We start from the raw sequence: 23,086 nt of genomic DNA, 5'->3' as shown, positions 1-23,086 counted from the left end.
TTGGAATGAACCTATTCCACAGGCAGGGAAATGAATAAGTTGCTTTATTTTAATTACGAGCAGGTCGAGTAGGACACTGCTGATGCTCCATTTATCTGGCTAGGCAAACACTTGGAAAGCGCACACTGGAATCTGGCGGTACTCTGTTAGCACAGCTGTCAGCCCCCTGACTAATCACTTCATTTCTGAGTTTACACAGCGCACATTTCTGTGAGATAAACAGAAGGCTGTCTTCCATTTTCTTGGTGAAGATCATTTTATTCTTTCTGCTTTTGAAGCAAAGGCTGGGAGGTTAAACATACATACTGTTATTGCTATGCTGTATCGCTGTATTTATTTGGTACTCTTTTTAAAGCTTCTATGATAAAGGCCAACAACAAATATTGTAGGAGATAAATAATACAATGTGGTTTTAAAGATCTTAAAATAGCCCATGACTATTAAATTAAATTGATCTATTGATCCCCCTGCACCTATTCATGGCACTACAACCAGCTGATCGGAGCATTATCATTCTTGGTTTCTGATAATCCAGCAATGCCACACCATTGTTCTTGCTTTATTAAGGCATATGAGGCTTATTAATTCTTCATGTTGTCTGTGTGGGACATGCCTAACATGTTAGTACCGATGCCATTGGATGCACATGTATGTATATTACAAGTGTACAGCTCTCCCTTTGTGGAGAATCTCACATGGTGCTGTCACAGATTGGCTTGGTGGGTCACGTCAGACCAGAGAGGAGACAGACACAGACAGCGCTGAGGTATGAATAAATGCGCTGGTGCGCAGATTTATTGAAAAATAAAAAGTTTAAACAGAAACATAACACTTTACCAAAACAGCACAGTGGACGAAATAAATAGACAGATACAAAACAGACACAAAACAAAAACAAGTATAGTTTGCAATTGCTTTCTAATATCATCGATTCTGTTGTCTCACAATTCACATCTCTCATTCCGCCTCTGAACACACACTTCAGCCAAAGCTACACATACAAATACAAAATAACACAAAACATGAAACACACACAGGGGCGGGGAGTACCTTGTCACAGGTGCCTATCAAATTTCAGTTCTCTGTGACAAATACCTTTTCTCCACCATTGCTATGTAGTCCCCAAGTGACTTCATAAGCAACTGTTTGGAAATAAGCAAGGTAGTGATGTTTCAAGTGATGGACTGTGCAGAATATACAACCATAGCAGTCCGTTTGTCAATCGTAAAATGGAGAATGTGGCGATACATTTTATGTGTGTCAGTGCTGTGTTACCACAATGCTGCGGGGAATAAAATAGGGAATAAGCTATCGTTTTATCTTGTGCGTGTTTTTAGTATTAGTGGTAATTTGGTTATGTGACAGAAATTCTGGTAAAAAAACAACTAGGACAAAGTGCAGCACAGGCCCAGAGGCAGAGTGTGCGCTACAGGGGGGCACCAAGTTATTTGGTGGGGGGCACCAAGTTATTTGGTGGGGGGGCCACATTATGGTAAAAGGTCACGTAAGTCAAATAACTCACAATCAATACAATTAATGTAAAAAAAATACTTTTGCTTGAAACAAACAAACTCGATTTTCAGGTATTATTTTCTTGAAGTAATGGTAACTAACAAAATACCTCCATAAATCTTACCCATTTTGCACTTCCATTGGTTACATAGATAGGTCTCAAATATGCCGTTTTTAAAGAAACACATGTTATAGCAAGCATGTGTTTTTATTTTTAATCCTAGGCTTGGCACCCCACGGGGTTAAAGGAAGTTTCCCAGCTTGCTTGCCTGGCCCTCCAGGAAGTCTCTCCTTACCTTCCTTGTTCATTTCACCCCAGCAGTGTTATCTGGGTCAAAGCATGTTACTGGCTGAAAGCATGTCAGTCAATAGGAGAAGCAGCTGATTGGTTATTGACCGAAAGAAGCAAATGAAGGGGTGGGGACAATTTATTATTATTATTATTATTTATTTCTTAGCAGACGCCCTTATCCAGGGCGACTTACAACTGTTACAAGATATCACATTATACATTATATTACATTATACAGATATCACATTATTTTACATACAATTACCCATTTATACAGTTGGGTTTTTACTGGAGCAATCTAGGTAAAGTACCTTGCTCAAGGGTACAACAGCAGTGTCCCCCACTGGGGATTGAACCCACAACCCTCCGGTCAAGAATCCAGAGCCCTAACCACTACTCCACACTGCTGCCCTTCTAGGTGAAATGATCCAAGATGTTCAAGACAGTCTAGAAGCATGGCTTGCGCACAGATATTTATTTAAATGAAGTTTATAACTTAGGTTCGGGGGGATGTACAAACCCTCATTCGCTGCGTCATTCAATTATCACCTATTCATTCCCTACTGATTAATCATCACTATTATAAATACCCCGAGTACTCACTCTGCACATTGCTTTTGTTTCGTTTTCGCAAACCCACCTCCCGCCCCCTGTCACCCTCTTCCATTACTCTTATTCTCAAAGCTATAGGGGGTCTCCTGCCTCGTCCCACGGCCAGGCACGAGATCCTCAATCCAGATAGGTGAAATGCCAAAATGTGTTTTGTTTCATTCTTTGCATACTGCATCAATAAAATAATTTGTTTTTACTTAATTAATAGCGTCGTGGGGTTTGTCCTGAGCTACTGAACCTGGCATTGTACCAGATAGCATTTTTTTTTAAAAATAAATTTAGTCGTTGCCAATTATTTTTATTATTTTCTCCCAATTTAGAATGGCCAATTATTTTTTTAAGCTCAGCTCACCGCTACCACCCCTGCGCTGACTCGGGAGGGCGAAGACGAACACACACTGTCCTCCGAAGCGTGTGCTGTCAGCCGACCGCTTTTTTTTCACACTGCAGACTCACCATGTAGCCACCCAAGAGCTACAGCGTCGGAGGACAACGCAGCTCTTGGGCAGCTTACAGGCAAGCCCGCAGGCGCTCGGCCAGACTACAGGGGTCGCTGGTGCGTGGTGAGCCGAGGACACCCTGGCCGACCTAACCCTCCCTCCCCCCGGGCGACACTCGGCCAATTGTGCTCCGCCCCCTGGGAGCTCCTGTCCACGGTCGGCTGTGGAATAGCCTGGACTCGAACTCGCGACGTCCAGACTATAGAGTGCATCCTGCACTCCACGTGGAGTGCCTTTATTGGATGTGCCACTCGGGAGCCCCCTCCATATAGCATGTTTTAAAATGAAAATACATGTTTGCTAAAATATGTGCGTTTCAAAGCTGCACATTTGAGACCTATATGATGAATGCTTGTGCATGGTGGAGAAGATGTATGGTATCTTGTTAGCTACAATCACTATAAATACATCATATTCTTAACTATTAAACACTCAATAGGGTTGAATTTCAAAATACTAAAAGAAACGTAATAAATTCTATGAGAAATGTATCAACTAGAAGTCATTTTGAAGACTTTGAAAAATACTTATAGTCGACATATTTATCATTGAAGTTATTATGTTATTTTACTGTTTCTAAATTTAAATAACTTTTTGCTAGAAATAAATGATTTAAATAGTTAAGTTTAATGGTTTAATTGAGTAAAATGTATAGCGCTAGTCATGTTTATTTACTTTGTGCTAGCTTATGTTCAGCTATTAGGTATACATTAGTAAAGCAGGCATGCGAGTACACAGGAGCAGAGCATAAATGGAATCATTAATAAAAGATACACTGTACAATTAAATGGTGTTTAATTGCTATGCAGTGGCAAAAATAGTGATTCAAATGTATGTTAAAACATTCAGATCTATCAGCTCTTAGGCCAAGCAATACTTACTGTACCTATACTACTTAAATATTACCGAATGGTCCTTAGTGTACTACTTCTAATTACTGCAAATAAATCATTTAAGATATGGGTTTAGACTATTGCCTGATTCACACAAAGTAATCTGCGATCATCATGGTTTGACTCTGAACTGCCCTTCAAGGCTGGCTACAGCACTCAATCAAAGCACAAGGTAAAACTAAACTAGATAAAGTTCTGGCCCGTGTTCTTGTCTACTTCACTTTTTATAAGATTTAACTGTATAATTGTACTAATTCTTATGAAATTGCAACTTTGCATGAATTGGAGCAACCAATGATCTATTCAATAAATAAGAGCACTAAATCTCTCCAGCTATTTTTAATGGTTAATTAAAATATTATACTGCAGCAAGAAGGCAGGGTGAGAAAGATAATTGTATTCTAACACCATTTAACTTAACAGTCATATACTGAATACAACTATGGATGTTAAAACTTAAAGTAACCGCTTGAAACATTTTTGATGCTAACAGAATTCAAAAATCTAACTTGAAGCTAGTTCTTTGTAAGTATATGTGTTAACTGGTATATGTGCCCAGAGTAGGTGGTTTGCCAAAGCTAAATTTAAGAGAAGCAAAAAGGGGGAAAAAAAGGTTTCTTGTGTTGATTGACAGTGCTTCGATGCAGCAGCGGCGGCTGCGGCAGCCCAGTGACAAGAGATCAAGACATCCGAGTGAAAGTTCCAGCACCTCCAGTGACTCAGAGAGCAACTCCGAGTCAGACTCAGAGAGTGAAAGCAGCTGCAGTGATACCGATGGAGGCAAACCACTACACAGCTCTAGCCCAGAGGTAAAAAACCCATTTCTTAAAGCTTAGAGAAGAATTTGCTTACGATTGTAAGTCGCCCTGGATAAGGGCGTCTGCTAAGAAATAAATAAGAATAATAATAAAAGAAGTGTACGCTTGTCAGCAGGTTAAATGGCTGTCATTACTGTCACAAAGTTGTAAGAAAACGACTTAACACTAGAGAGTGCATGCTAAAGAGGTTATCAGTAAACAAAGTCACCGGCTGCAGCTCAAATAAAAAATAAATGTACTTTACTGTTCCCTATTGACAAAACTTGAAGTTTTTTTGAAGACTGTTTTTTAAGTTTGCTGTCATAATTTTCTTTTAATAAATCAAGAAGCCGTAAAAGTTTAATGAATACCAAATGGAATTTGGTATTTCAAGATGCTGGTTTTTGAAATGTTATTATGTACTATGTTATTGTTGCTGGTTTTTTAATTGTTATTATGTACTATGTTATTTATTTATGTTTTTTTTTTTACCTTCACTGAACTGAAACTGCTGACATGTAAAATGTAGAGCGTGTACTGTGATGCCCAATAAGAGACTTTGCTTTATAGCAAGTCACACCTCTGCTACTGATTGGCAGTTTTCAATTCACAGGGTTAACAGAGTGTGCTGGTTACTGCCAGTTGCTTTAATCACTGCTGACTGTTGGCAACATATAGCATCTCTGTCTCAGATTTCGGTGGCGCCAAAAGAATGTGCTTAATAATACACGTGTACACACAATTATGAAAATATTGTACTGCAGCATACTGATGTTTTAAATAGCTTTGGGTGTAGTATTTATATTTTGCTTTCTGAGCTATACCCGTGTTTCAAAATGTCATGGATAACCTCCTATAATGTGTTACTGTTGCAGGGAGTATGCCCATCACAGAAAACATTTAAAGGGGGTTGTGTCTTTGCAGCTAAAACTACAGAGTGTACAGAGTTTAATCTGAACAGTTAACAAAGTTTGCATTCTGTTGAAGTAGACTGCAGAAAAGGCTACACTACGTAGTCAACAAAAAAACTCTGGGTTTTGTAATATTGAACATGATTACACATACTGCAGCTTTAGACTTACACATCTCTGAGTGCAGTAGTACCGTACTGTTATTAAATCTTTGACAAGGATTCTGGCTTTAGTACAGTGCTTGCTCATTATTTTGCTTATAGAGCAACTTGGTATGAAATACCGTGGTTGTGTTGTTTAGAAACACTATATATAATTTTCGGTTTCAGTCATTACCTCCTGGTGACTTTTTAAAACCCCTGTGGTCTCAGTTAAGCTCTTTGAGAAATGTCTTATCTCTAAGCTGGTACACCAAAGTCTAACCATTAACCTGTTCCCCTGAAATTAACCTCAGAGTGTTGCACGGGAACAGGGTAATGCTTCCTTCTGTGTGCTAGATGTTTCCATGTTTCCATACTAAATTAAATACATGCAGTGGTGCAGTTTTATGTAACTTGTATTTGTTTTTATTTTAGCCAGAACAGCCATCATCTACTAAGTGGCAGCTGGATAAATGGCTTAACAAGGTTAGCCCACCCCACAAGAACACAGTCATTAACCATGACAGTGGTCTCCACGATTTAAATAATACAAAAGAATTAACTTCACAGTTCAAATCAGACAGTCTGCACAGTGGTGAAGACACTGTGCTGCACTTGGCTGGACTCAAGGAAAGAGAGAACCACAGCCCGAGCACAGCCGCGTTGAGGCCTAGGGTTGCTCACAAAGCCCCACGGCCTAAAAGTGGCACACAGAGACCGTCATCTGTCACTGAAGCCAGCCCTCAGAAGAGGCTACTTTGTAAAAAGCAGACAGAAAGAACAGAGACATCTAGTGAGTATAAACTGAATTGCTGGCTAAGAGCTGTGGAGCACAGCACAGAGAATGAGGTCCCGGAGCCTAGCTTGGAGGTACAGCCCAAGCAAAGGCCTCACACAAACAACTCTGGCAAAAGGAAAGATTTAGAGGCTGAGAAGAACAGACAGAAGGGACCGGTCAAAATTGTTCCAAAATCCAAGGAGATTGTAGAGACTGAATCGTCCTCCACTTCAACCTCCTCCTCTTCCTCTTCATCTTCCTCCTCATCTTACTCCTCAGATTCAGACTCAGATGTAGACAGAGATAACCCTCCCATTGTAGCTAAAGTCCCAGCCGACTCCACCTCTCCCGCCTGTAGCCTGAGGCAGAGAGAGTGCCGGAGCGGGGGCCTGGGCAGGGTCAGGGGCTCTGGTAGAGTGCACTCAGTATACACCAGAGCAGCTGGACAGCTCAGCAGCAGCTTGGAGGAGCAGCTCTATACTTTAGTGCCTTTCGGTCGCAACGAGCTGCTCTCGACCCTCAAGGACACTGAGGAGCTCAAGTCCCTCCTGGTGAAGATCGACCTGACCCTCCTGACCCGAGTCCCAAGAGAGGTCACTAGAGAGCTCTCTGCATCCAAGACAGAGAGCAAGAGCAAGGAGGCCAGCATGAGGCACAAGAATAACTCTGTAAACCACCCTGCAGAGACAGATCCTGCAAAAAGCAGGAGGAAACGGAAGGTTAGTATTCAGATATTTCCTTGAATATTTAGAAAAACAGTACCATAGTTTCGCAGGGACTGCCTACCACACAGAAAGTTTGTGAAACACCATTGGGATACCACTTTAATACCAGTCTATTAGCCCAAAGAAAACGCAATGGATTTTGAACAATAGTAGCAAACTGGTCCGGAACTGATATTGTTTACTAGAATTGAAATAGATAAACAGTGTGGTTTGTGCCATACTATTACCAAATCTTTGGTATGTAAAAATATAGAATGTCAACAAAAGTGAAGCACCATTCTGCCAATTAAATGATAATGATTGTTGCTGCCTGTGAGCTTACATTGCCCTTTAGTATAGAACCAACACATTGTCGTTGAAGATCATTTGGCTTAATTCTGTAAAGCCAATGGAACACTCGAACCCGAGCATGATTCAAACCATGCTTGCATGACTCACCCTACACTCCAAGTGCATTTACTAGGTGAGTCACTGGGTCCTAGGTCATAACATATGTGCTGGCATGTTTTTCAGTGTGAAAATGGAGTTGTAGGCAGCAAGAGGAATCACACAGACAAAGAGTCTTCTGCAGCCTTCACCTTTTCCCATAGCAACACACCTATGACAGCTTACACAGATATCAGCATCCATGAGTAAGTGTGGCTTTCTACTCTTTTCATGAAGCATACTATAGTATTACCAAAAACAAATCTGCTATTTATCTGACTGGCATGCGCTGTTATGACGTGTGTTTTTACACATACTGGTAACTTAAAGAGTAAATAGCAGGGTTCCGAAAAATATAGCGTGACACGTCCCCACGTGTTGCTACAACTGTTTAAATAATGCACCTGTAATTTTTCTTTTCATTGTTAACATCCTGACAGCTTTTTACACATATAAAAGTCTGTTTCAAAGCTCTTTTCAAAATGTACACTCTAGTGCACTGATAGTGTAAGGATTATTGCACACACTGTCAAACAGGTAACACAACAATAATGATCTACGATGTGGTACGGAACAGAAAACACAGAGCACTTGTTGCTATGTTTCTTTTTTTTATCGCACTTCCTGCATTGATTTAGAGGATAGATGTCAAACCCCAGTTATTTACACATTCTGGTAACAAGTGCAGATGGTAACTGATCAATGCACATTTTGTTATGGGTCTAAAACTGTAAATTCAGCTAAATTATTCAATTCCATTTCCATTTAGTACAAATAATTTTAACATAATTAGGGCACTTTAGTTTTAAGAGTCCCAGTATAAAGAACAGATATGGAGGTTCAACTGGAGGCATTTGTTTAATACAAGAGACTGAGGGGAGCACTGTGTAATTAAGCTTATACAGTCCAAATACATGGCCAGGTGGCTGTTGTGTTAGTTAGGATAATTTTGTGTTTAGTGTCATAATGATCTGTATGTAAGTTTTAACTCACCAGCAGAGAGCAGGCCTTTCTATGGGCATCATGGAGAAGCTCCTATTTACTCTTGACTGATAAACTCATTTTTCATACAATGGAATTGTCACTGGAGGACAGGTTTCAAAGCTTCACAGAAACAAAGCATATGCTGGCTCTGAAATGCACTTAATGCAGGAAATGTGTTTCACCCATTCCACAGCCAGTTTTTCAATACTAATAACTACAGCTTCCTTGGAATAGAAAGCTGTTGATGTTCTGTATTGCGAGTGAATAAATTTCATGTCAAGGGAGGATTTAGAATGCCTGCTTGCTTTATTTTAAATGTATTTAAACTTGTCTTCCAGTAACAATATTGCACTTCCACTGGCTAAGGCTAAGTCCCAGAGTTACAAACGGTTTGACAGCGTTATGAAACAGACATGAAAATGTATAATTTGGCTTACAAAAATGTTATCAGCAATGATAACACAATGGATTTGGAACACATGCTGCACAGTGGCCCTTATGGCACTACAATAGTACTACACTGATGCTGGAATGGATAACCATTTTATGTTGGTTAATACCATTGGCACAGTATGATAAACATATACAAAATTGTTCACTGTAGGTGCCATTGTGCTACATTAGTACAGAACCAATGCAGTGCTACTGTAGACATTTTGGGAAAATGTTCAATTATAAAGCACATTTCAGGGGCTAAATACACATTTGTTGGTATTTTCCTCTTTCACAAAGTCTTGGAATGCATTATAAGCAACCTTGTATTTCTGCATTGATAATATTTGTTGCAAACATGCTTCAGGAATTTAGATGTAAATGTCTCCTCGTAGATGAAACTGTGTCTTTCCTTCAGCTTTCCAGAACCATTTAGTAAAAGCGACAGGAGGCTTCTGTCCCCGCTGTCCCCAATGTCCGACGGGTCAGAACACAGATTGAGCTGCTGTGACTTCAGCTCTTTAGGCAGACTGAGCGACAGCACTGGGTTAGCTCCTGGCTCTGTCTGCAAATACCGCAAGCAGGAGATCAAATCCCCCGCGCCAGAGATCAATGTAAGTCTGCTCCATAGGTACTGCATTTGATTACCATTGATGGACAGGCAGATTTATGTACATGTATGCACAAGATCTGACCAGAGGTGTTTTACAGGGGTTTTTTCAGCCTCAAAACACCTTATTCTTATGTTTTGACATCCTTCCTAATTGTATTCAACTCCACCAGCCCCACCTATTTATATGGAAAAAGAGTAGGTGGGTTGGCATAGTTGAAAGGTCACATTGTGACATGGATTGAATGCAGTAAGGAAGACTGTCCAGTTCTGATATTTCACACAAGCTCAAAACTAGTTCAAAGCCTGTAAATGGAGATTTAGAGAAAAACTATCTCACTATTGGAACCACAGAAACTACCCAGAATGATTGCAAACGCCAACAAATAGCAAAAAAAAAAAAAAACATTCAAATGACAGACTGCAAAATGTGATTGTGGGCCCTAGTCACAAAACTTTAACTCAAGAGTTCACCAGCAGAGGTGAAACAATAGGTGTCTCCAAAGTGAATGGCTCTGATCATTGTTTGTCACAAACATGAGGACTGGTCCTGTAAACAAGTACAGTCTTGTGTGTTACGGCTTTTCTGCAGATGATTGAAGGAGAAACAGTAAGGTGTTCAAGAATGAGTTGTGAAAAGATATCTCGATTTTGTTTCCATGCATTAAGACCATTTAGGGATGGCATGTATTCCCTATTTAAGGACATCATTACAATGCAATAGTGTTGCTGTGTGTGCTTTGTTACTTTGTACTGTCTGTGTGCCGCACAAGCCATTTGTGACAGCTTTATTAACAATCTGTAAATGGATTTGGCTTGTGAATGAATCCTTATTGATCTTTGTTTTGTGTGCAGAAAATGCACCATGTGGCTTTGGAAAACATCCATCTTGGCAATAGCTATCAAACCCAGCGTGAGCCATGGATTGTGCCCCAGTGGCAGAGGGATTCCAAGAGACCTCTGCTGCATTTCGATAATGTGTGAGTGTGACAAACAACAAAAGGCTTTTAAGTTTGACATTTTTGGTCCTGCCAAAATATTGATAACCACAATATTGATATTGTGGTTATCAATAGGCCTACACACACCTGATGTTTAATTGTTTAAGTTACTGTATTATTGTATTATTATATACTGTTATTTTAACTGCTTCAGAGTTGGTGCGGCTTCAGTGAATTAAGGAAAGTAAAAGTGTTTCAATCTGCAAACATGGTAAGCCTAAATTACGTGGACAGTGCAAGAAACTAAAGCTCTGATACCAAAATCCAAGCCGAACAACTGGACAAAGCTCATCAATGTTCAGTATTTTGTCAAATTGCCTCCAGTTGGAGCACAGTGCGGTGTCTGCTACAGCACAGCGGGGGGCAGGTGTTAGCTGGACAATGACACTGTACAGTACCGGTTAGAAATTAAAGTTAGATGTAGTGCATAGTCAAATGAAACACGCCTAAAAGTATTTACCTTTGTAACCTGCTGTATGTACTGTACTTATTTCCTTACACAACTAAAATATACATAGACTCAAACCAACGTTTTCTGCGACATTCTTAAATTAAATTAAAGCACTGAAAGCACGTAGGGAAGCATGGTTAGGGTGCAGAATTACCGTGCATATGTACCATGTTAAACTTCCATATATAGAAACAAGCTTTGTGTTATTCATGCTTTCCGTTTTTGGGGACCCTTTCTTTTAGATGACGTTTTGGTTTATTTTCGCGGCGCCCAGGGTCTGTTTGCGCTACACTATTACAGAGTAATGTTTACTTTACTTCCGGGAGTTCTAAATCTTGACTTGCGCCGTTGCGAATCAATTTATAATGAGATGCAAACTCCGATCTCTCCTGTATACTGAGCACTAATTTATACTGTTTGTAAACTTGCTGTGAAATGACGATAGTTGTTTACTTTTAATGTAAAGGTGCCAAATACTTTTGTCATGAACACATATTTGAAATTGCTTAAGTGCTTTTTTTTTTTTTTTTTTTTTAATAAAATATTTTTTATGAAACATATCAAATGTAGGGTGCCAATATTTTTTTTTCTTGGTTTCATTTATCTGCCTTTATTCTTTAGAGCACATAATGCAGATTATTACATGCAGGAGGCTAAAAGGATGAAGCATAAAGCTGATGCAATGGTGAGTCTGCTAGATATGCTATATGGTAATTGGATACCAAGTCATTATCGAGATTTAGTCTAAGCATTTGTTTAATCTGTAAGCACCATTCATTATGAAGTAGGTGTAAGAAAAGTTTTTAATTGAGATGTAAATGCCTGCCTGCTTTGGTTGGTTGTTGGTGGGATACACAATTATAAAAAAAATTATATGCGAGTTAGGCCTGCACACAAAGTAAGGGAAGATTTATTTTCAGGACTTTAGTTCTTCACTATTTCGACACCAGTATGGAATAAAACTTTTATGTCTCGCAGCACGTTGTAAAAACTGTACTTTGAACAGTCGCTACAATTCTTATAGAGCAGAACGAGTACATTGAATATCAATGCAATGTTTTCTTGAACAGTGTGACAAATTTGGAAAGGCAGTGAATTACATTGATGCGGCACTGTCGTTCATTGAGTGTGGGAAGGCAATGGAAGAAGGCCCAGTTGAAGCCAAATCACCATACACCATGTACGCCGAAACTGTGGAGCTAATCAGGTAGGCGGCCATCGGTGGAAGGAGGTATTATTTTGACGGACCAAGCCAGTTCCTGTTGTCTTGTTACATGTTGCTCTACTTCTTAGGAACAGCTCAAATGAGTGAAAAACAAGTTATTCATATTTGTTACTCGCACTTGCAACATTATTACCAATCCTTATTTCTTGTGTTGAATATCTTTTGGTTCTTTAACTGTTTTTTTATACTTTCATTTGCATATATAGATGTTATAAATACAACCTTATATAGTTATATGATAGCACTGCATGTGTTGAGTTTATTTGTTCAGATTCTGAGCTGAAACACACCCTTAAAGCCCACAGGCAAGCATGATGTCTTCTGAGCTAACAACACCCTCACATATTGGTATCATATCAGTTGTGTTTGTTATTGGAAAGCAATGGGTTTAGAGCTGAGGTCTCCACTTATTTGTTAAACAGTTGTCTTAGAAAAAAAAGCTGTTTTACCTTGTCTCTTTTAAAAGTGCATTATGTTTGTGTTGATAGAAATTAGTTACAGGGTAGTTGGAGAGAAGGTAGATGTATGCATGTTTTTGTCCATATTGACTACTTTTATTACATTCACCTGTCCTTTAAAAACATAGTGGTCTTAGATTTCCTGAACTTCTGCCACACCATATAGTTCTATTGATTTGTTTATTCCTTTTTTCTCATGGTGTCTAATGACATGGCAATTAGAGATTTTGTATCCCAAAACATTTCATCCAAAAAAAACAAAACAAAAAAAACAGTTGCAATAGACGTGGAATTATGTAGAATTGAATGAGCACTTATCTCAGATATTGTTTAAATATTTGAATTCCTGGTACTGGAATTAGTAGTTTCATGTTCACATTCATTTACATGTAGTTTTACATTTGCAACCCCATTTGTCTATGTGCAGTAAAGTGTACTTTATCTAATTCTTTTCGATTATTATATTCAAGTGTTGTATGTCAGACTATGTTAAAGGCCTGCATTTGCAAAAGAAAAATATGTTTTTCAGTATACATTAACCTGTATTATAGTCTGGAAAACAAAGACATCAACATGAAAATAATAAGGGACTTGGACATTGTAGTTATGTTCATATATTTTTTTGTTATGGATCTCCTCTAGCAACAGAACCATTGGAAGATTTAAGGGCTCCATGTTCTGTGAAAGCACAGCTTGTGGTTCCATGATAGAACCACTGGAAGATTTAAGGGCTCCATGTTCTGTGAAAGCACAGCTTGTGGTTCCATGATAGAACCACTGGAAGATTTAAGGGCTCCATGTTCTGTGAAAGCACAGCTTGTGGTTCCATGATAGAACCACTGGAAGATTTAAGGGCTCCGTGTTCTGTGAAAGCACAGCTTGTGGTTCCATGATAGAACCACTGGAAGATTTAAGGGCTCCATGTTCTGTGAAAGCACAGCTTGTGGTTCCATGATAGAACCACTGGAAGATTTAAGGGCTCCATGTTCTGTGAAAGCACAGCTTGTGGTTCCATGATAGAACCACTGGAAGATTTAAGGGCTCCATGTTCTGTGAAAGCACAGCGTGTGGTTCCATGATAGAACCACTGGAAGATTTAAGGGCTCCATGTTCTGTGAAAGCACAGCTTGTGGTTCCATGATAGAACCACTGGAAGATTTAAGGGCTCCATGTTCTGTGAAAGCACAGCTTGTGGTTCCATGATAGAACCATTGGAAGATTTAAGGGCTCCATGTTCTGTGAAAGCACAGCTTGTGGTTCCATGATAGAACCACTGGAAGATTTAAGGGCTCCATGTTCTGTGAAAGCAGTTTGTGGTTCCCTGATTTGCTGAAATGCTGTTCTCTTGCTTTGACAGATACACTATGAGGCTGAAGAGCCACTCAGGTCCACATGCCAGTCAGGAAGACAAACAGCTTGCCGTGTTGTGGTGAGTAAATCAATTGTTACCCAGCAAGACTTCCAGGAGGGGAAGGAGCTTACCTTTCCCTGGAACTCCTTGCCTTCCCTATATACTAATAAATATACTGGTTTATGCTTTTCTTGTTCCCTGTGTTGTTAACACATTCCAAACGCAATCCGAGCATGTTGTTTTGGTCAGTCTTGCTTTATAAATTGCTAATGCAAACAAGATCAACCAGCGCTTGTTTTCTTTAACCCTTATATCCTAAACCTTTAAAGAACTAGATACTATAACAGTGTACATAATTTCAAAGTCTAAAAGTCAACAATATCAAAGCAACTGAAGTATATATTGATCTTTCCAATACAACTCTACGGAATTAAAAAGGACTGCTGTTACTGGGTACGTAGTCACTTCCTGTGCTATCTCTCAGGACAGGAAGTGAATGATACCAAAATACAACAGGGTATGTACATTTGTTGTACTGGAAAAGTCGGTATATCCTGTATTAGTAGGGGTAAAAGAACCAGCAGGTTTTCATCCCAATGAAAAGAAGACTGTTGATGATGTTTCTTATGGTGATACGGGAGAAACTAAGCAGTTTTAAGCCCTTGGTTATTACTCCTTTCTGCTGTTCTGCCCACGATGAAAGACCTGCCAAGGCTACTAAAGGTGCAGTAATTAATTAGTCAGGGATCATTATTATGAGTAACAGTGCTTTTGCCCAGGGCCTGTTTAGATACCAAAGGTAAGGGGATAATTGTATTCCCTGCAAAACTGAAAGGATTGCTTGAAATGGCAATAAAGAAGAGACGGTAGAGCATTTATTTCTAGAGATTTAAGGAGAATTTATATGAGATGGAAACAGGGAACTAATCATTTTTGTTTCAATAGGCCCATGTTTTCCATTGTGCTTTTATGATAAGACATGACTTATTTAATTTTTTTCTGGTGTATTAATCTTAAATAAAGGGTTATTTTCAACACCAGATAAAGGAAAGTGAAAATAAGTTCATATATACAATACATAACATATCTTGGGCTTAAAGCAGCGTTGCTCAAAGATAATTAAAAGCTGAATGTGGTGTTCCTGGTACTGTGTATACCACAGACTTGGATTGTTTGTTCATCAGACTGAGAAAACTGCCCTGTTGGGAAGTAGGCATCGGTACAAGATGAAAGGAGCGGTTATTGAAGCACAGGGCTGCACAATGGATGGTAGTGGTTTGTGTACTTGGAAGTCCCACAGGCCAGCCACTCTTTGTCTACTGACAGAGGCAGGATTCCCTAGAAGTGACAGTACTATGACCCAGAGCAGCTCTGCACCAGCACAGCATTTGAAGTACGATTTAAGTTGTTTATTATCACCCAGAGTGGTTGCACATTCCCAGTGGCAGATATATAGTGGAAGAGCCTATACCATTTATACCATTTTATTAGATGTAGTTAAATAGTTACATTGTAAACAAAGAGCTTTTTCTTAAATCACTTACAGGTATTTACACACACATATACAAAATATTATTTCACTTTACATAACACAAATATTGCACTTTTCCATAATTTCCAAAAATAATGGTAAACTGTGTAATATCAAAAATATAACTTGCTGATATGTTATTCTATGATTATTATTTGTTTATTTAACAAACACCTTTATCCAAGGCGACTTACAGAGACTAGGGTGTGTGAACTATGTATCAGCTGCAGAGTCACTTACAACTACGTCTCACCCGAAAGACGGAGCACAAGGAAGTTAAGTGACTTGCTCAGGGTCACACAATGAGTCAGTGGCTGAGGTGGGATTTGAACCAGGGACCTCTTGGTTACAAGCCTGTTTCTTTAACCACTGGACCACACAGCCTCCTATATGAGAAACATTAAGCAAAAACAAACTAAACAAAGAAAAAAAAACAGAAACAATTGAATCATAAGTTCCTACTTTGTTTTAGCTAAAGAAAAAAACAACCAAACACAATGCTGGTAAACTTAATGTAATATTGGCATTTTTTTTAATGAAACTTGTATTATGTAATTTGACTTGAGACAATGTTTTATTATTTGGATGGATCAAATTATAAATCACCATGTCAATAATACACATTTTTTTTCAGTATTATTATGCTGTTTAAATGGATTCCTGTTTAACAGAACTCTTTGTTTTTTCAGTTTCCGTTGTTTAGCTCTTCTGTACTGGAGAATGTTCAGACTGAAGAAGGACCCTGCTATAAAGTATTCCAAAGCACTCCTTGACTACTTTAAGGTAGTTAGAGGCTTTCTTTTTTAAAACATCATCCCATTATGATCCTAATGTAACCCAAAAGTGGTTGCAATATCTGCATGAAGAGTTCCCTCTCTTACATTTGGAAAATGGTAAAATATATTCACAGCCAATGCTAGCAAACATAGGGTAAACAGATCCAGTGCCATTCAGACGAACTGTACTATGATCATTATAAATGAAGGCTTCTATTACCCCCTAGTGGTGGCTGTGTGGCACTGCTAGCTAAAAAAATGTTTGGGAATCTTTTTAGAATTTACAGATTCAGGGGTAGATGTACTAAGATGTGCCAGTTGCAACGCAAACATACCGCAATTTGCATTTTCGTTGCGACAAATCGCAAAGTATACATTTTGTCATATGTACTTATAGAAAATATGTTAATGAAGAGAGTCGCAATATACTACTGTAATTAAAATATTTGTTGCGTCATCTTAGCGAGATCTCTAGCATTGTGAGTCGTACAACATTTTTTCTAATAAATAATGAAAGGCAGTTTAATCCCATCAGATTCTATAGTGGGGCCCCTACCTTCACCCCCAAATAAAAAATGTGTTTCTTTCAAAAAGCTCTTCATAATCATACAGTAGCCCCTCACTAAACTGGATGTGTTTGTCCGACATTGGATTTTTAAAAATACAATAAAATCGAACACACATACATTTGTATTTTAAATGTATAAATCATTGCGCTGAAATAACACTAATGTGTTTTGAGTAGGCTTCACATTACATTGTCAAAATATAAATCTGTACAGTGCACCTATACAGTATACAGTACAGTAGTAAAATCAATTGAATACCTGGCACACTTTCTTTACTTTAGCCTACCAGTAACACAAAATAAACAATGCTGCTGTATTGTACACATTGGTACACATTTTAGCATTTTTATTATTATTATTTTTAACTTGGCCTATTTAGTAGCCTAGACAATTAACACAAAATAGACCATGGTGCCGCATTGACAAGTTATGATACTTACAGGAGGACAGTCAATTCTCGTCAATATGAATTTCAAGGAACCAGCAACACATTTTACATTATACCACTAATTCGTATTATCATGCGTAGCTTATAAGCCAGATGTATACTGTCCATTTTTATTTAAGTTAGTCAGGGGTGCAGTGCTACAGTTCGCACAATTACAAACCACCTGCACATTAATAGAATAGGTGTGTTTTCTATTCCTATACAGATGCTCAGAATGAGCTGGAGGGGTTAGCGGCACATGTGTGCAGCCTATTGCTCCCAACACGTTGGGGAAAACAGAAATGTCATAGAAATGTGTTTTCAAGGTTTGTAAATACACCCTGCTTTTAGGGAAAAATAGGTATATGGGTGTTCACCTCAAAAATGCATTGAGCACAACTGGCAACGCACAACAAAAAGCGGCCTGGGAAATGGCAGAAACAATTGCAACTGTTTAAAACATGCTTTGAAAAGTTCTTAACAAAGTGGTGCAATTGTAGTGTCGCATTTGCCGGCAGCTTTACATCTTGTTATAATTGCGAACCCTAATTTTTGCAAATTTATGCAGGAACGTCCATAATTACATCTTCATCTAAGGCTGAACCGCAGAGAAAAACTGCTGCCGCAAAGCATTCCCTAGAAAAGTCACTAACAGCATTGCACTTGTTTAGTACATTTCACCCTAGAATTCAGACTCGTTTCTAACTATTGCGACAGCCGCAACACTTTAGTACACCTACCCCTAAATCAGGAATTTTGTTTGCATAACAAATAATCATGATTATCAAAGTTTATTTAACTCCTTCAGCAAAAAGTAACTTTACAGAAAGGTTGTCTTTACAAGGTCATGGTAACTCTTTTAACTGGTCAGCAGTTTTGAGTGGTAGTTTGAGTTTCTTAGACCTTCTTAGAACCGTGTTTAATTAACTCACTTTGTGAATAGGGCTGACAGTGCACCATGTGAATTACAGTGCATGTTTATCCTGTATCAGAGTTTTCATGTTCATACTGAAGAAGAATATACAAAAAAAATTGTTTTGTAATTCAGTAAAAATATTTTGAAAAATGTGAGATAGCTGGACTTTTTATGCTTCGTCATTTCTTTTTTCCCCCCACTTTCTCCCTCCACAGAGCTCAGCCAAAGCAGCCAATGTACCATGCCCATGGAGTGCCAGTGGAAAGTGAGTGAAATGTTGTTTGAGATGAAACTGAACCTTTTTACATTGAGCTAGTGTTAATCAGAGTAAGGAACTGAGGGATGTTGAAGGTGGTTCACTACAGATGTTACTGCACTTCTTTTGCATGCTTCATCCTACAAAGAATTGTAAAAAAAAGTGTTTTTATAAATACATGAATATCTGCATCTTCCTATAGATATTAATGGAAATTGCACATAATATAAAATCATTCCGTCTTAAAGAATCATGGGGCCCCTGTTTTGTTTTGCTTATTTCTTTATATTTAAATATTCAAAATATCATAAAAAAAGCTAAGATTTGTAAATGAAAATTCTGACCAGCTTTATTATTTATTTTTTTTACATAAAAAACCGTAGAGAACATTTTTGGTTGATAACATAACAGAATCTCAGTTAACGTGGGTTACACCATTGTTTGGGGTTTAGATTTTCATTTTTTACTATAAGATTTTGTGGGATTTCTATGTGTTTGTCATGGGAGGAACATGTATGAATTTTGTCATTTTCACAGCTGCAGCGGAATTGCTCTTGTTGTCATGTTAAAGGCATATGGCTTATTCACAGTTTCAAGGTCAGCCTGTTAGTGCTACCTTTTGTACAGTGCAAATGCTCGATAATAAAATTTCAGTGCACTTTATGGGCGACTGTGGAAAATGTGACAGTTTCAGTCACTAATACCCATTGACTTATGCCACCATTGTGGTTTGGTCCCAAAGTGACTTCAAACCACCTGTCCAATGCTATGGCTGTGTGTAAGATGGTGACTGGTTTATTCTGTGTGCCGTAGGAGCACTGGCACGCCCTCGCCGATGTCCCCCAGCCCATCGCCTGTCAGCTCTGTAGGGTCCCAGGGCAGCAGCTGCAGCAGCACCACTGTACCTATGCCTTCCTCCTTGCTCATCACCATTCCCCAGCGTATCCACCAGATGGCAGCAAATCACTTCAACATCACCAACAGTGTCCTGTACAGCTATGAGTACTGGGAGGTTTCTGACAACTTAGCCAAAGAAAACAAAGGTATGTCTAACAACATTCAGTATAGACATAACAGGACTTGAATTAAATGTATTTATCAGGTTTTTTAACAATTATTCTGCCCCCAGTTACTACCCAATTTGAAACACCCATTTCAGATGTCACATCACCATTGATCAGAATGACTGGAACCTAAGCAAAAAATGTTTCCAAGCTACTGAACCTTGGAGGTGAGGCCCAGTCTGGCTAGTCTCCACTTGTCGCCTGACCAGTAGCAATAACGGGAACTTCCCTTGATGATTTTTTTTTACATCTGGTAAGGATCCTGGCAGCGGCATTCTGAACTAGCTGCAGTCGGTTTATGGTGTGTGCCGGGAGAACGCCATAGAGAGTTGCAGTAGTCGAGTCGAGAGGAGATGAATGCATGACAGAGTATCTCCGCATCCGGGAGGGAAAGGTAGGGATGGGCTTTGGAGATGTTTCGAAGATGGTAGAAGGAAGATTTGACCACGGAGGAGATGTGGGCATCAAAGGAGAGGTTGCTGTCCAGAAGTACACCAAGGCTTCGTACTGTGGGGGAAGGCAGCAGCAGACAGTTTCCGAGGTTCAGGGTAGCTATATTGAGATTCTTAAGTTGAGTTTCAGATCCTACTAGGAGTTCAAATTTGCTAGTGTTGAGCTGAAGAAAATTGGCAGACATCCAGGCCTCGATGTCTTGAATGCAAGCTGAGCCGGACCATGGCAGAGGAGCTTCCAGGTTTGAGTTTTAAGTAGAGCTGGGTATCATCAGCGTAGGAGTGAAACATGGGGCTGTGTTGAGGTGACCCAAGGGAAGCATGTAAATGTTGAAGAGAAGGGGCCCAAAAACAGACCCTTGAGGGACACCACAAGTGACTGGGTTTGCAACATCACTGCATCCAGCATAGAAAACAGACTGCATGCGTCCAGATAGGTAAGAGGACGTCCAGGAGAAACAAGTTCCAGAGATCTTAGCATACTTCCATTAGGTCTGAGGTCAAGGAGGACAAGCACAGAGGGAGCACCAGCATCAGCATTAAGCAGGAGATCATTTACATTCCGGAGCAGAGCAGTTCCGGTACTGTGATGCGGCCGGAAGCCAGACTGCAGAGATTCAAGCAGATTGTTATCCATGAGATGTTTCATCAGCAGGCTGGCTACAGCCCTTTCGAGAGTTTTGGAGAGAAAAGTGAGATTGGAGATGGGACGGAAATTAGATAAGACAGTCGGGTCGAGGGAGAGTTTTTTGAGTACCGGTGTAACTTGGGCAAGCTTGGGGGCAGTTATGGTATCTGCAGCAGGTACTTACCAGTGTTCATTCTAGGAGAGGAGAATGAGTGAGCACGCTATGTCCAGGGGATCCAGACATTAGGTGTCAGAGTGGGAATGAGGCCTCTAGTAGCCATTGGGAGAGATTTGGAAAAGGTCCTTGCTCTGACTGCCACAGCTCAGACTGCCCTTGGACATGTGGCCCTTAGACTAACTAGCACTTAGACTGGCTGGCGCTTAGAACGGCTGGCGTTCTAAGACACTGTTTGCCAATTTATACTGTCCTGCAGGTCTAGAGCTGGTCCAGTTTACACGCTATCAAAATTCACTTCAATCTACCACAGCTCTGAACACTTTAGAAAATTAATTACTTCAACCAGCTGATGTAGGTACATCATCACACAAGCATTCAAATTTACTTACCAATCGGTATTTTGTTTTGTTCCTTCTAACTGCAAGCCGCAACAGAATCCACGTACTGAACAGGTCAGTCGCTTCAGTCAACTGATTAGCCAAAGGAAAACAGCTGAAGCAGGTTAAATAGTGATGTAAGCTGAAACAGTAATCGAGAATGATACATGACGATATTACATAGGTAAAACATTTATTAAATACTAAAAACTCAGGGGGAGTCATACAGTGCTGGTTTGCATCCTGGCTGTGCAGTCTCAGTTCTCCTGACCTGTATGGGGAATTGCTACAGTGAGGGGAAGAAATGATTGGGCACACTACAATTTAAAATGAATAAATAAATACATTCTTGTTGGATTTATCCAATACAGCCAGCAGCAGTGCTTTATTGAATTACCACTTACAGGTTTGTTTGAAAACACTAAAATGCATCATGAGTTGTTGGAGTGTGTGGAAAACTATGGGACCTGTAATTAGGGTTATTATGCTTATAAGTGGTAAGAACATGTGTTTGATAAGCATTGGTTATTTCACCTTTGGGATCAAGTCAGAAATAATGATATTATTGTATAATTGAAGTATATGAGGGGAATCGGGTAAAATCAGGTTTTACCTATTTTATCACAGTTTAAAAAAGCATTAGAAACTTACATTTAAAAATACTTCAGTTACATTATTTGGCACCATTTATGGGTAAGATCGAGTTTATGTCTAATTTAAAAAAGAAAAAATGAGGTATACGTTTGCATGTAATTGATTATGCAAAGCAGGTTATTAATCCTTCCTTCTGTGTCTTCCAGAGTTCTTTAATTACCTTAACGCATTGATGAGACCGCTGACGCTGCACAGTAGTATGACACATCTAGTTCAGTACACCAGACAAGGACTACACTGGATACGAAATAGCACTCCCATTTGTCCCAGTTGTCCCATTGACAGCCAGACTGGTTTTCAACTGAAATAAGAACTTGGTCATTCCAGACACTGTGATACAGACAATATGTTTTCCTTTCTGTATCAAAAATATATTTTCTACAAGAACACTAGTGACCGACGCTGGATTCCACAGCATATCAGGTGAAAACAAGGGTTCCACTCTTTACAGAAGTACACCTTCATTAAAGTGTTCCAGAACCCCCTGCGGTGTTTACAAGGAACACTTTTTTTCTCTTTTAGTCCACTCCTGTATGTATTTATCAATCTGAACTAGACTTCTTGGCTTTTAACTCCCCTAGTCCATAGTCCTGTTTTATGTTAAATACTTATAGAAATACTAGTCATAGCGCCAAAATGTGTAGGAATCTGTTGATGTATGTAAAGAAAAAAAAAAAAAATTGAAAATAGTATCCCTTATTTGTTAGTCAGGGGCATCAATGTATTCACTCAGAAATCCTCTTTACAAATTAAAAACATAACACAATAAAATTCTCAATAGAAGATCTTTAAAAGGCTCAGAGCCACTTCAATTTGGTTTAGCTAAAATGAGAAATGGATGTGCAGTGCCATCTAGTGGTGTCTGTTTAGTTTTGCATGATCATCATTACTGTACCCGAACGTCAATCAGAGCAGCCTTGCAGGTCAACTCCCAGTTTCTGAATATTTTTTAATTGGACAAAGTTGCAGGTTTCTATTTTGAATACATATTAAAATGTAAATACTGGCACTGAGATCATTTTAAATGTGTTACCAAGGTTATGAAAATAAACCATGTTACAGTTCAAAACAGCAGGGAGATACAGGACGGCAGTATTTAGATTGAATATACCCTGTGATCTATAACCAAACATAAAATATATTGTAATTGCAGTATTCCG

General features: G+C 39.1%; 1 protein-coding gene across 3 annotated transcripts in view; it reads left to right on the top strand.

Moving 5' to 3' along the window:
* The window catches only part of LOC117405294 (AF4/FMR2 family member 3-like), a 70,811-nt gene extending 48,198 nt beyond the window's left edge, over window positions 1-22,613 (top strand). For all 3 annotated transcript variants that reach the window (XM_034008242.3, XM_034008245.3, XM_059030230.1), the window contains 12 exons: window positions 4,444-4,618; window positions 6,093-7,154; window positions 7,674-7,792; window positions 9,421-9,616; window positions 10,468-10,592; window positions 11,686-11,749; window positions 12,135-12,271; window positions 14,105-14,176; window positions 16,319-16,412; window positions 18,533-18,582; window positions 19,387-19,616; window positions 22,073-22,613. In XM_034008242.3, the coding sequence (XP_033864133.3) occupies window positions 4,444-4,618; window positions 6,093-7,154; window positions 7,674-7,792; window positions 9,421-9,616; window positions 10,468-10,592; window positions 11,686-11,749; window positions 12,135-12,271; window positions 14,105-14,176; window positions 16,319-16,412; window positions 18,533-18,582; window positions 19,387-19,616; window positions 22,073-22,236 (2,488 nt within the window). In that variant the 3' untranslated portion in view covers window positions 22,237-22,613. The remainder of the gene's footprint in view (window positions 1-4,443; window positions 4,619-6,092; window positions 7,155-7,673; window positions 7,793-9,420; window positions 9,617-10,467; window positions 10,593-11,685; window positions 11,750-12,134; window positions 12,272-14,104; window positions 14,177-16,318; window positions 16,413-18,532; window positions 18,583-19,386; window positions 19,617-22,072) is intronic.
* Window positions 22,614-23,086: the final 473 nt, after the last annotated feature.

The sequence above is a fragment of the Acipenser ruthenus genome, chromosome 9, assembly GCF_902713425.1.
Source record: "Acipenser ruthenus chromosome 9, fAciRut3.2 maternal haplotype, whole genome shotgun sequence".
NCBI lineage: Eukaryota > Metazoa > Chordata > Actinopteri > Acipenseriformes > Acipenseridae > Acipenser > Acipenser ruthenus.
This window is presented reverse-complemented; position numbering and strand designations above follow the sequence as displayed.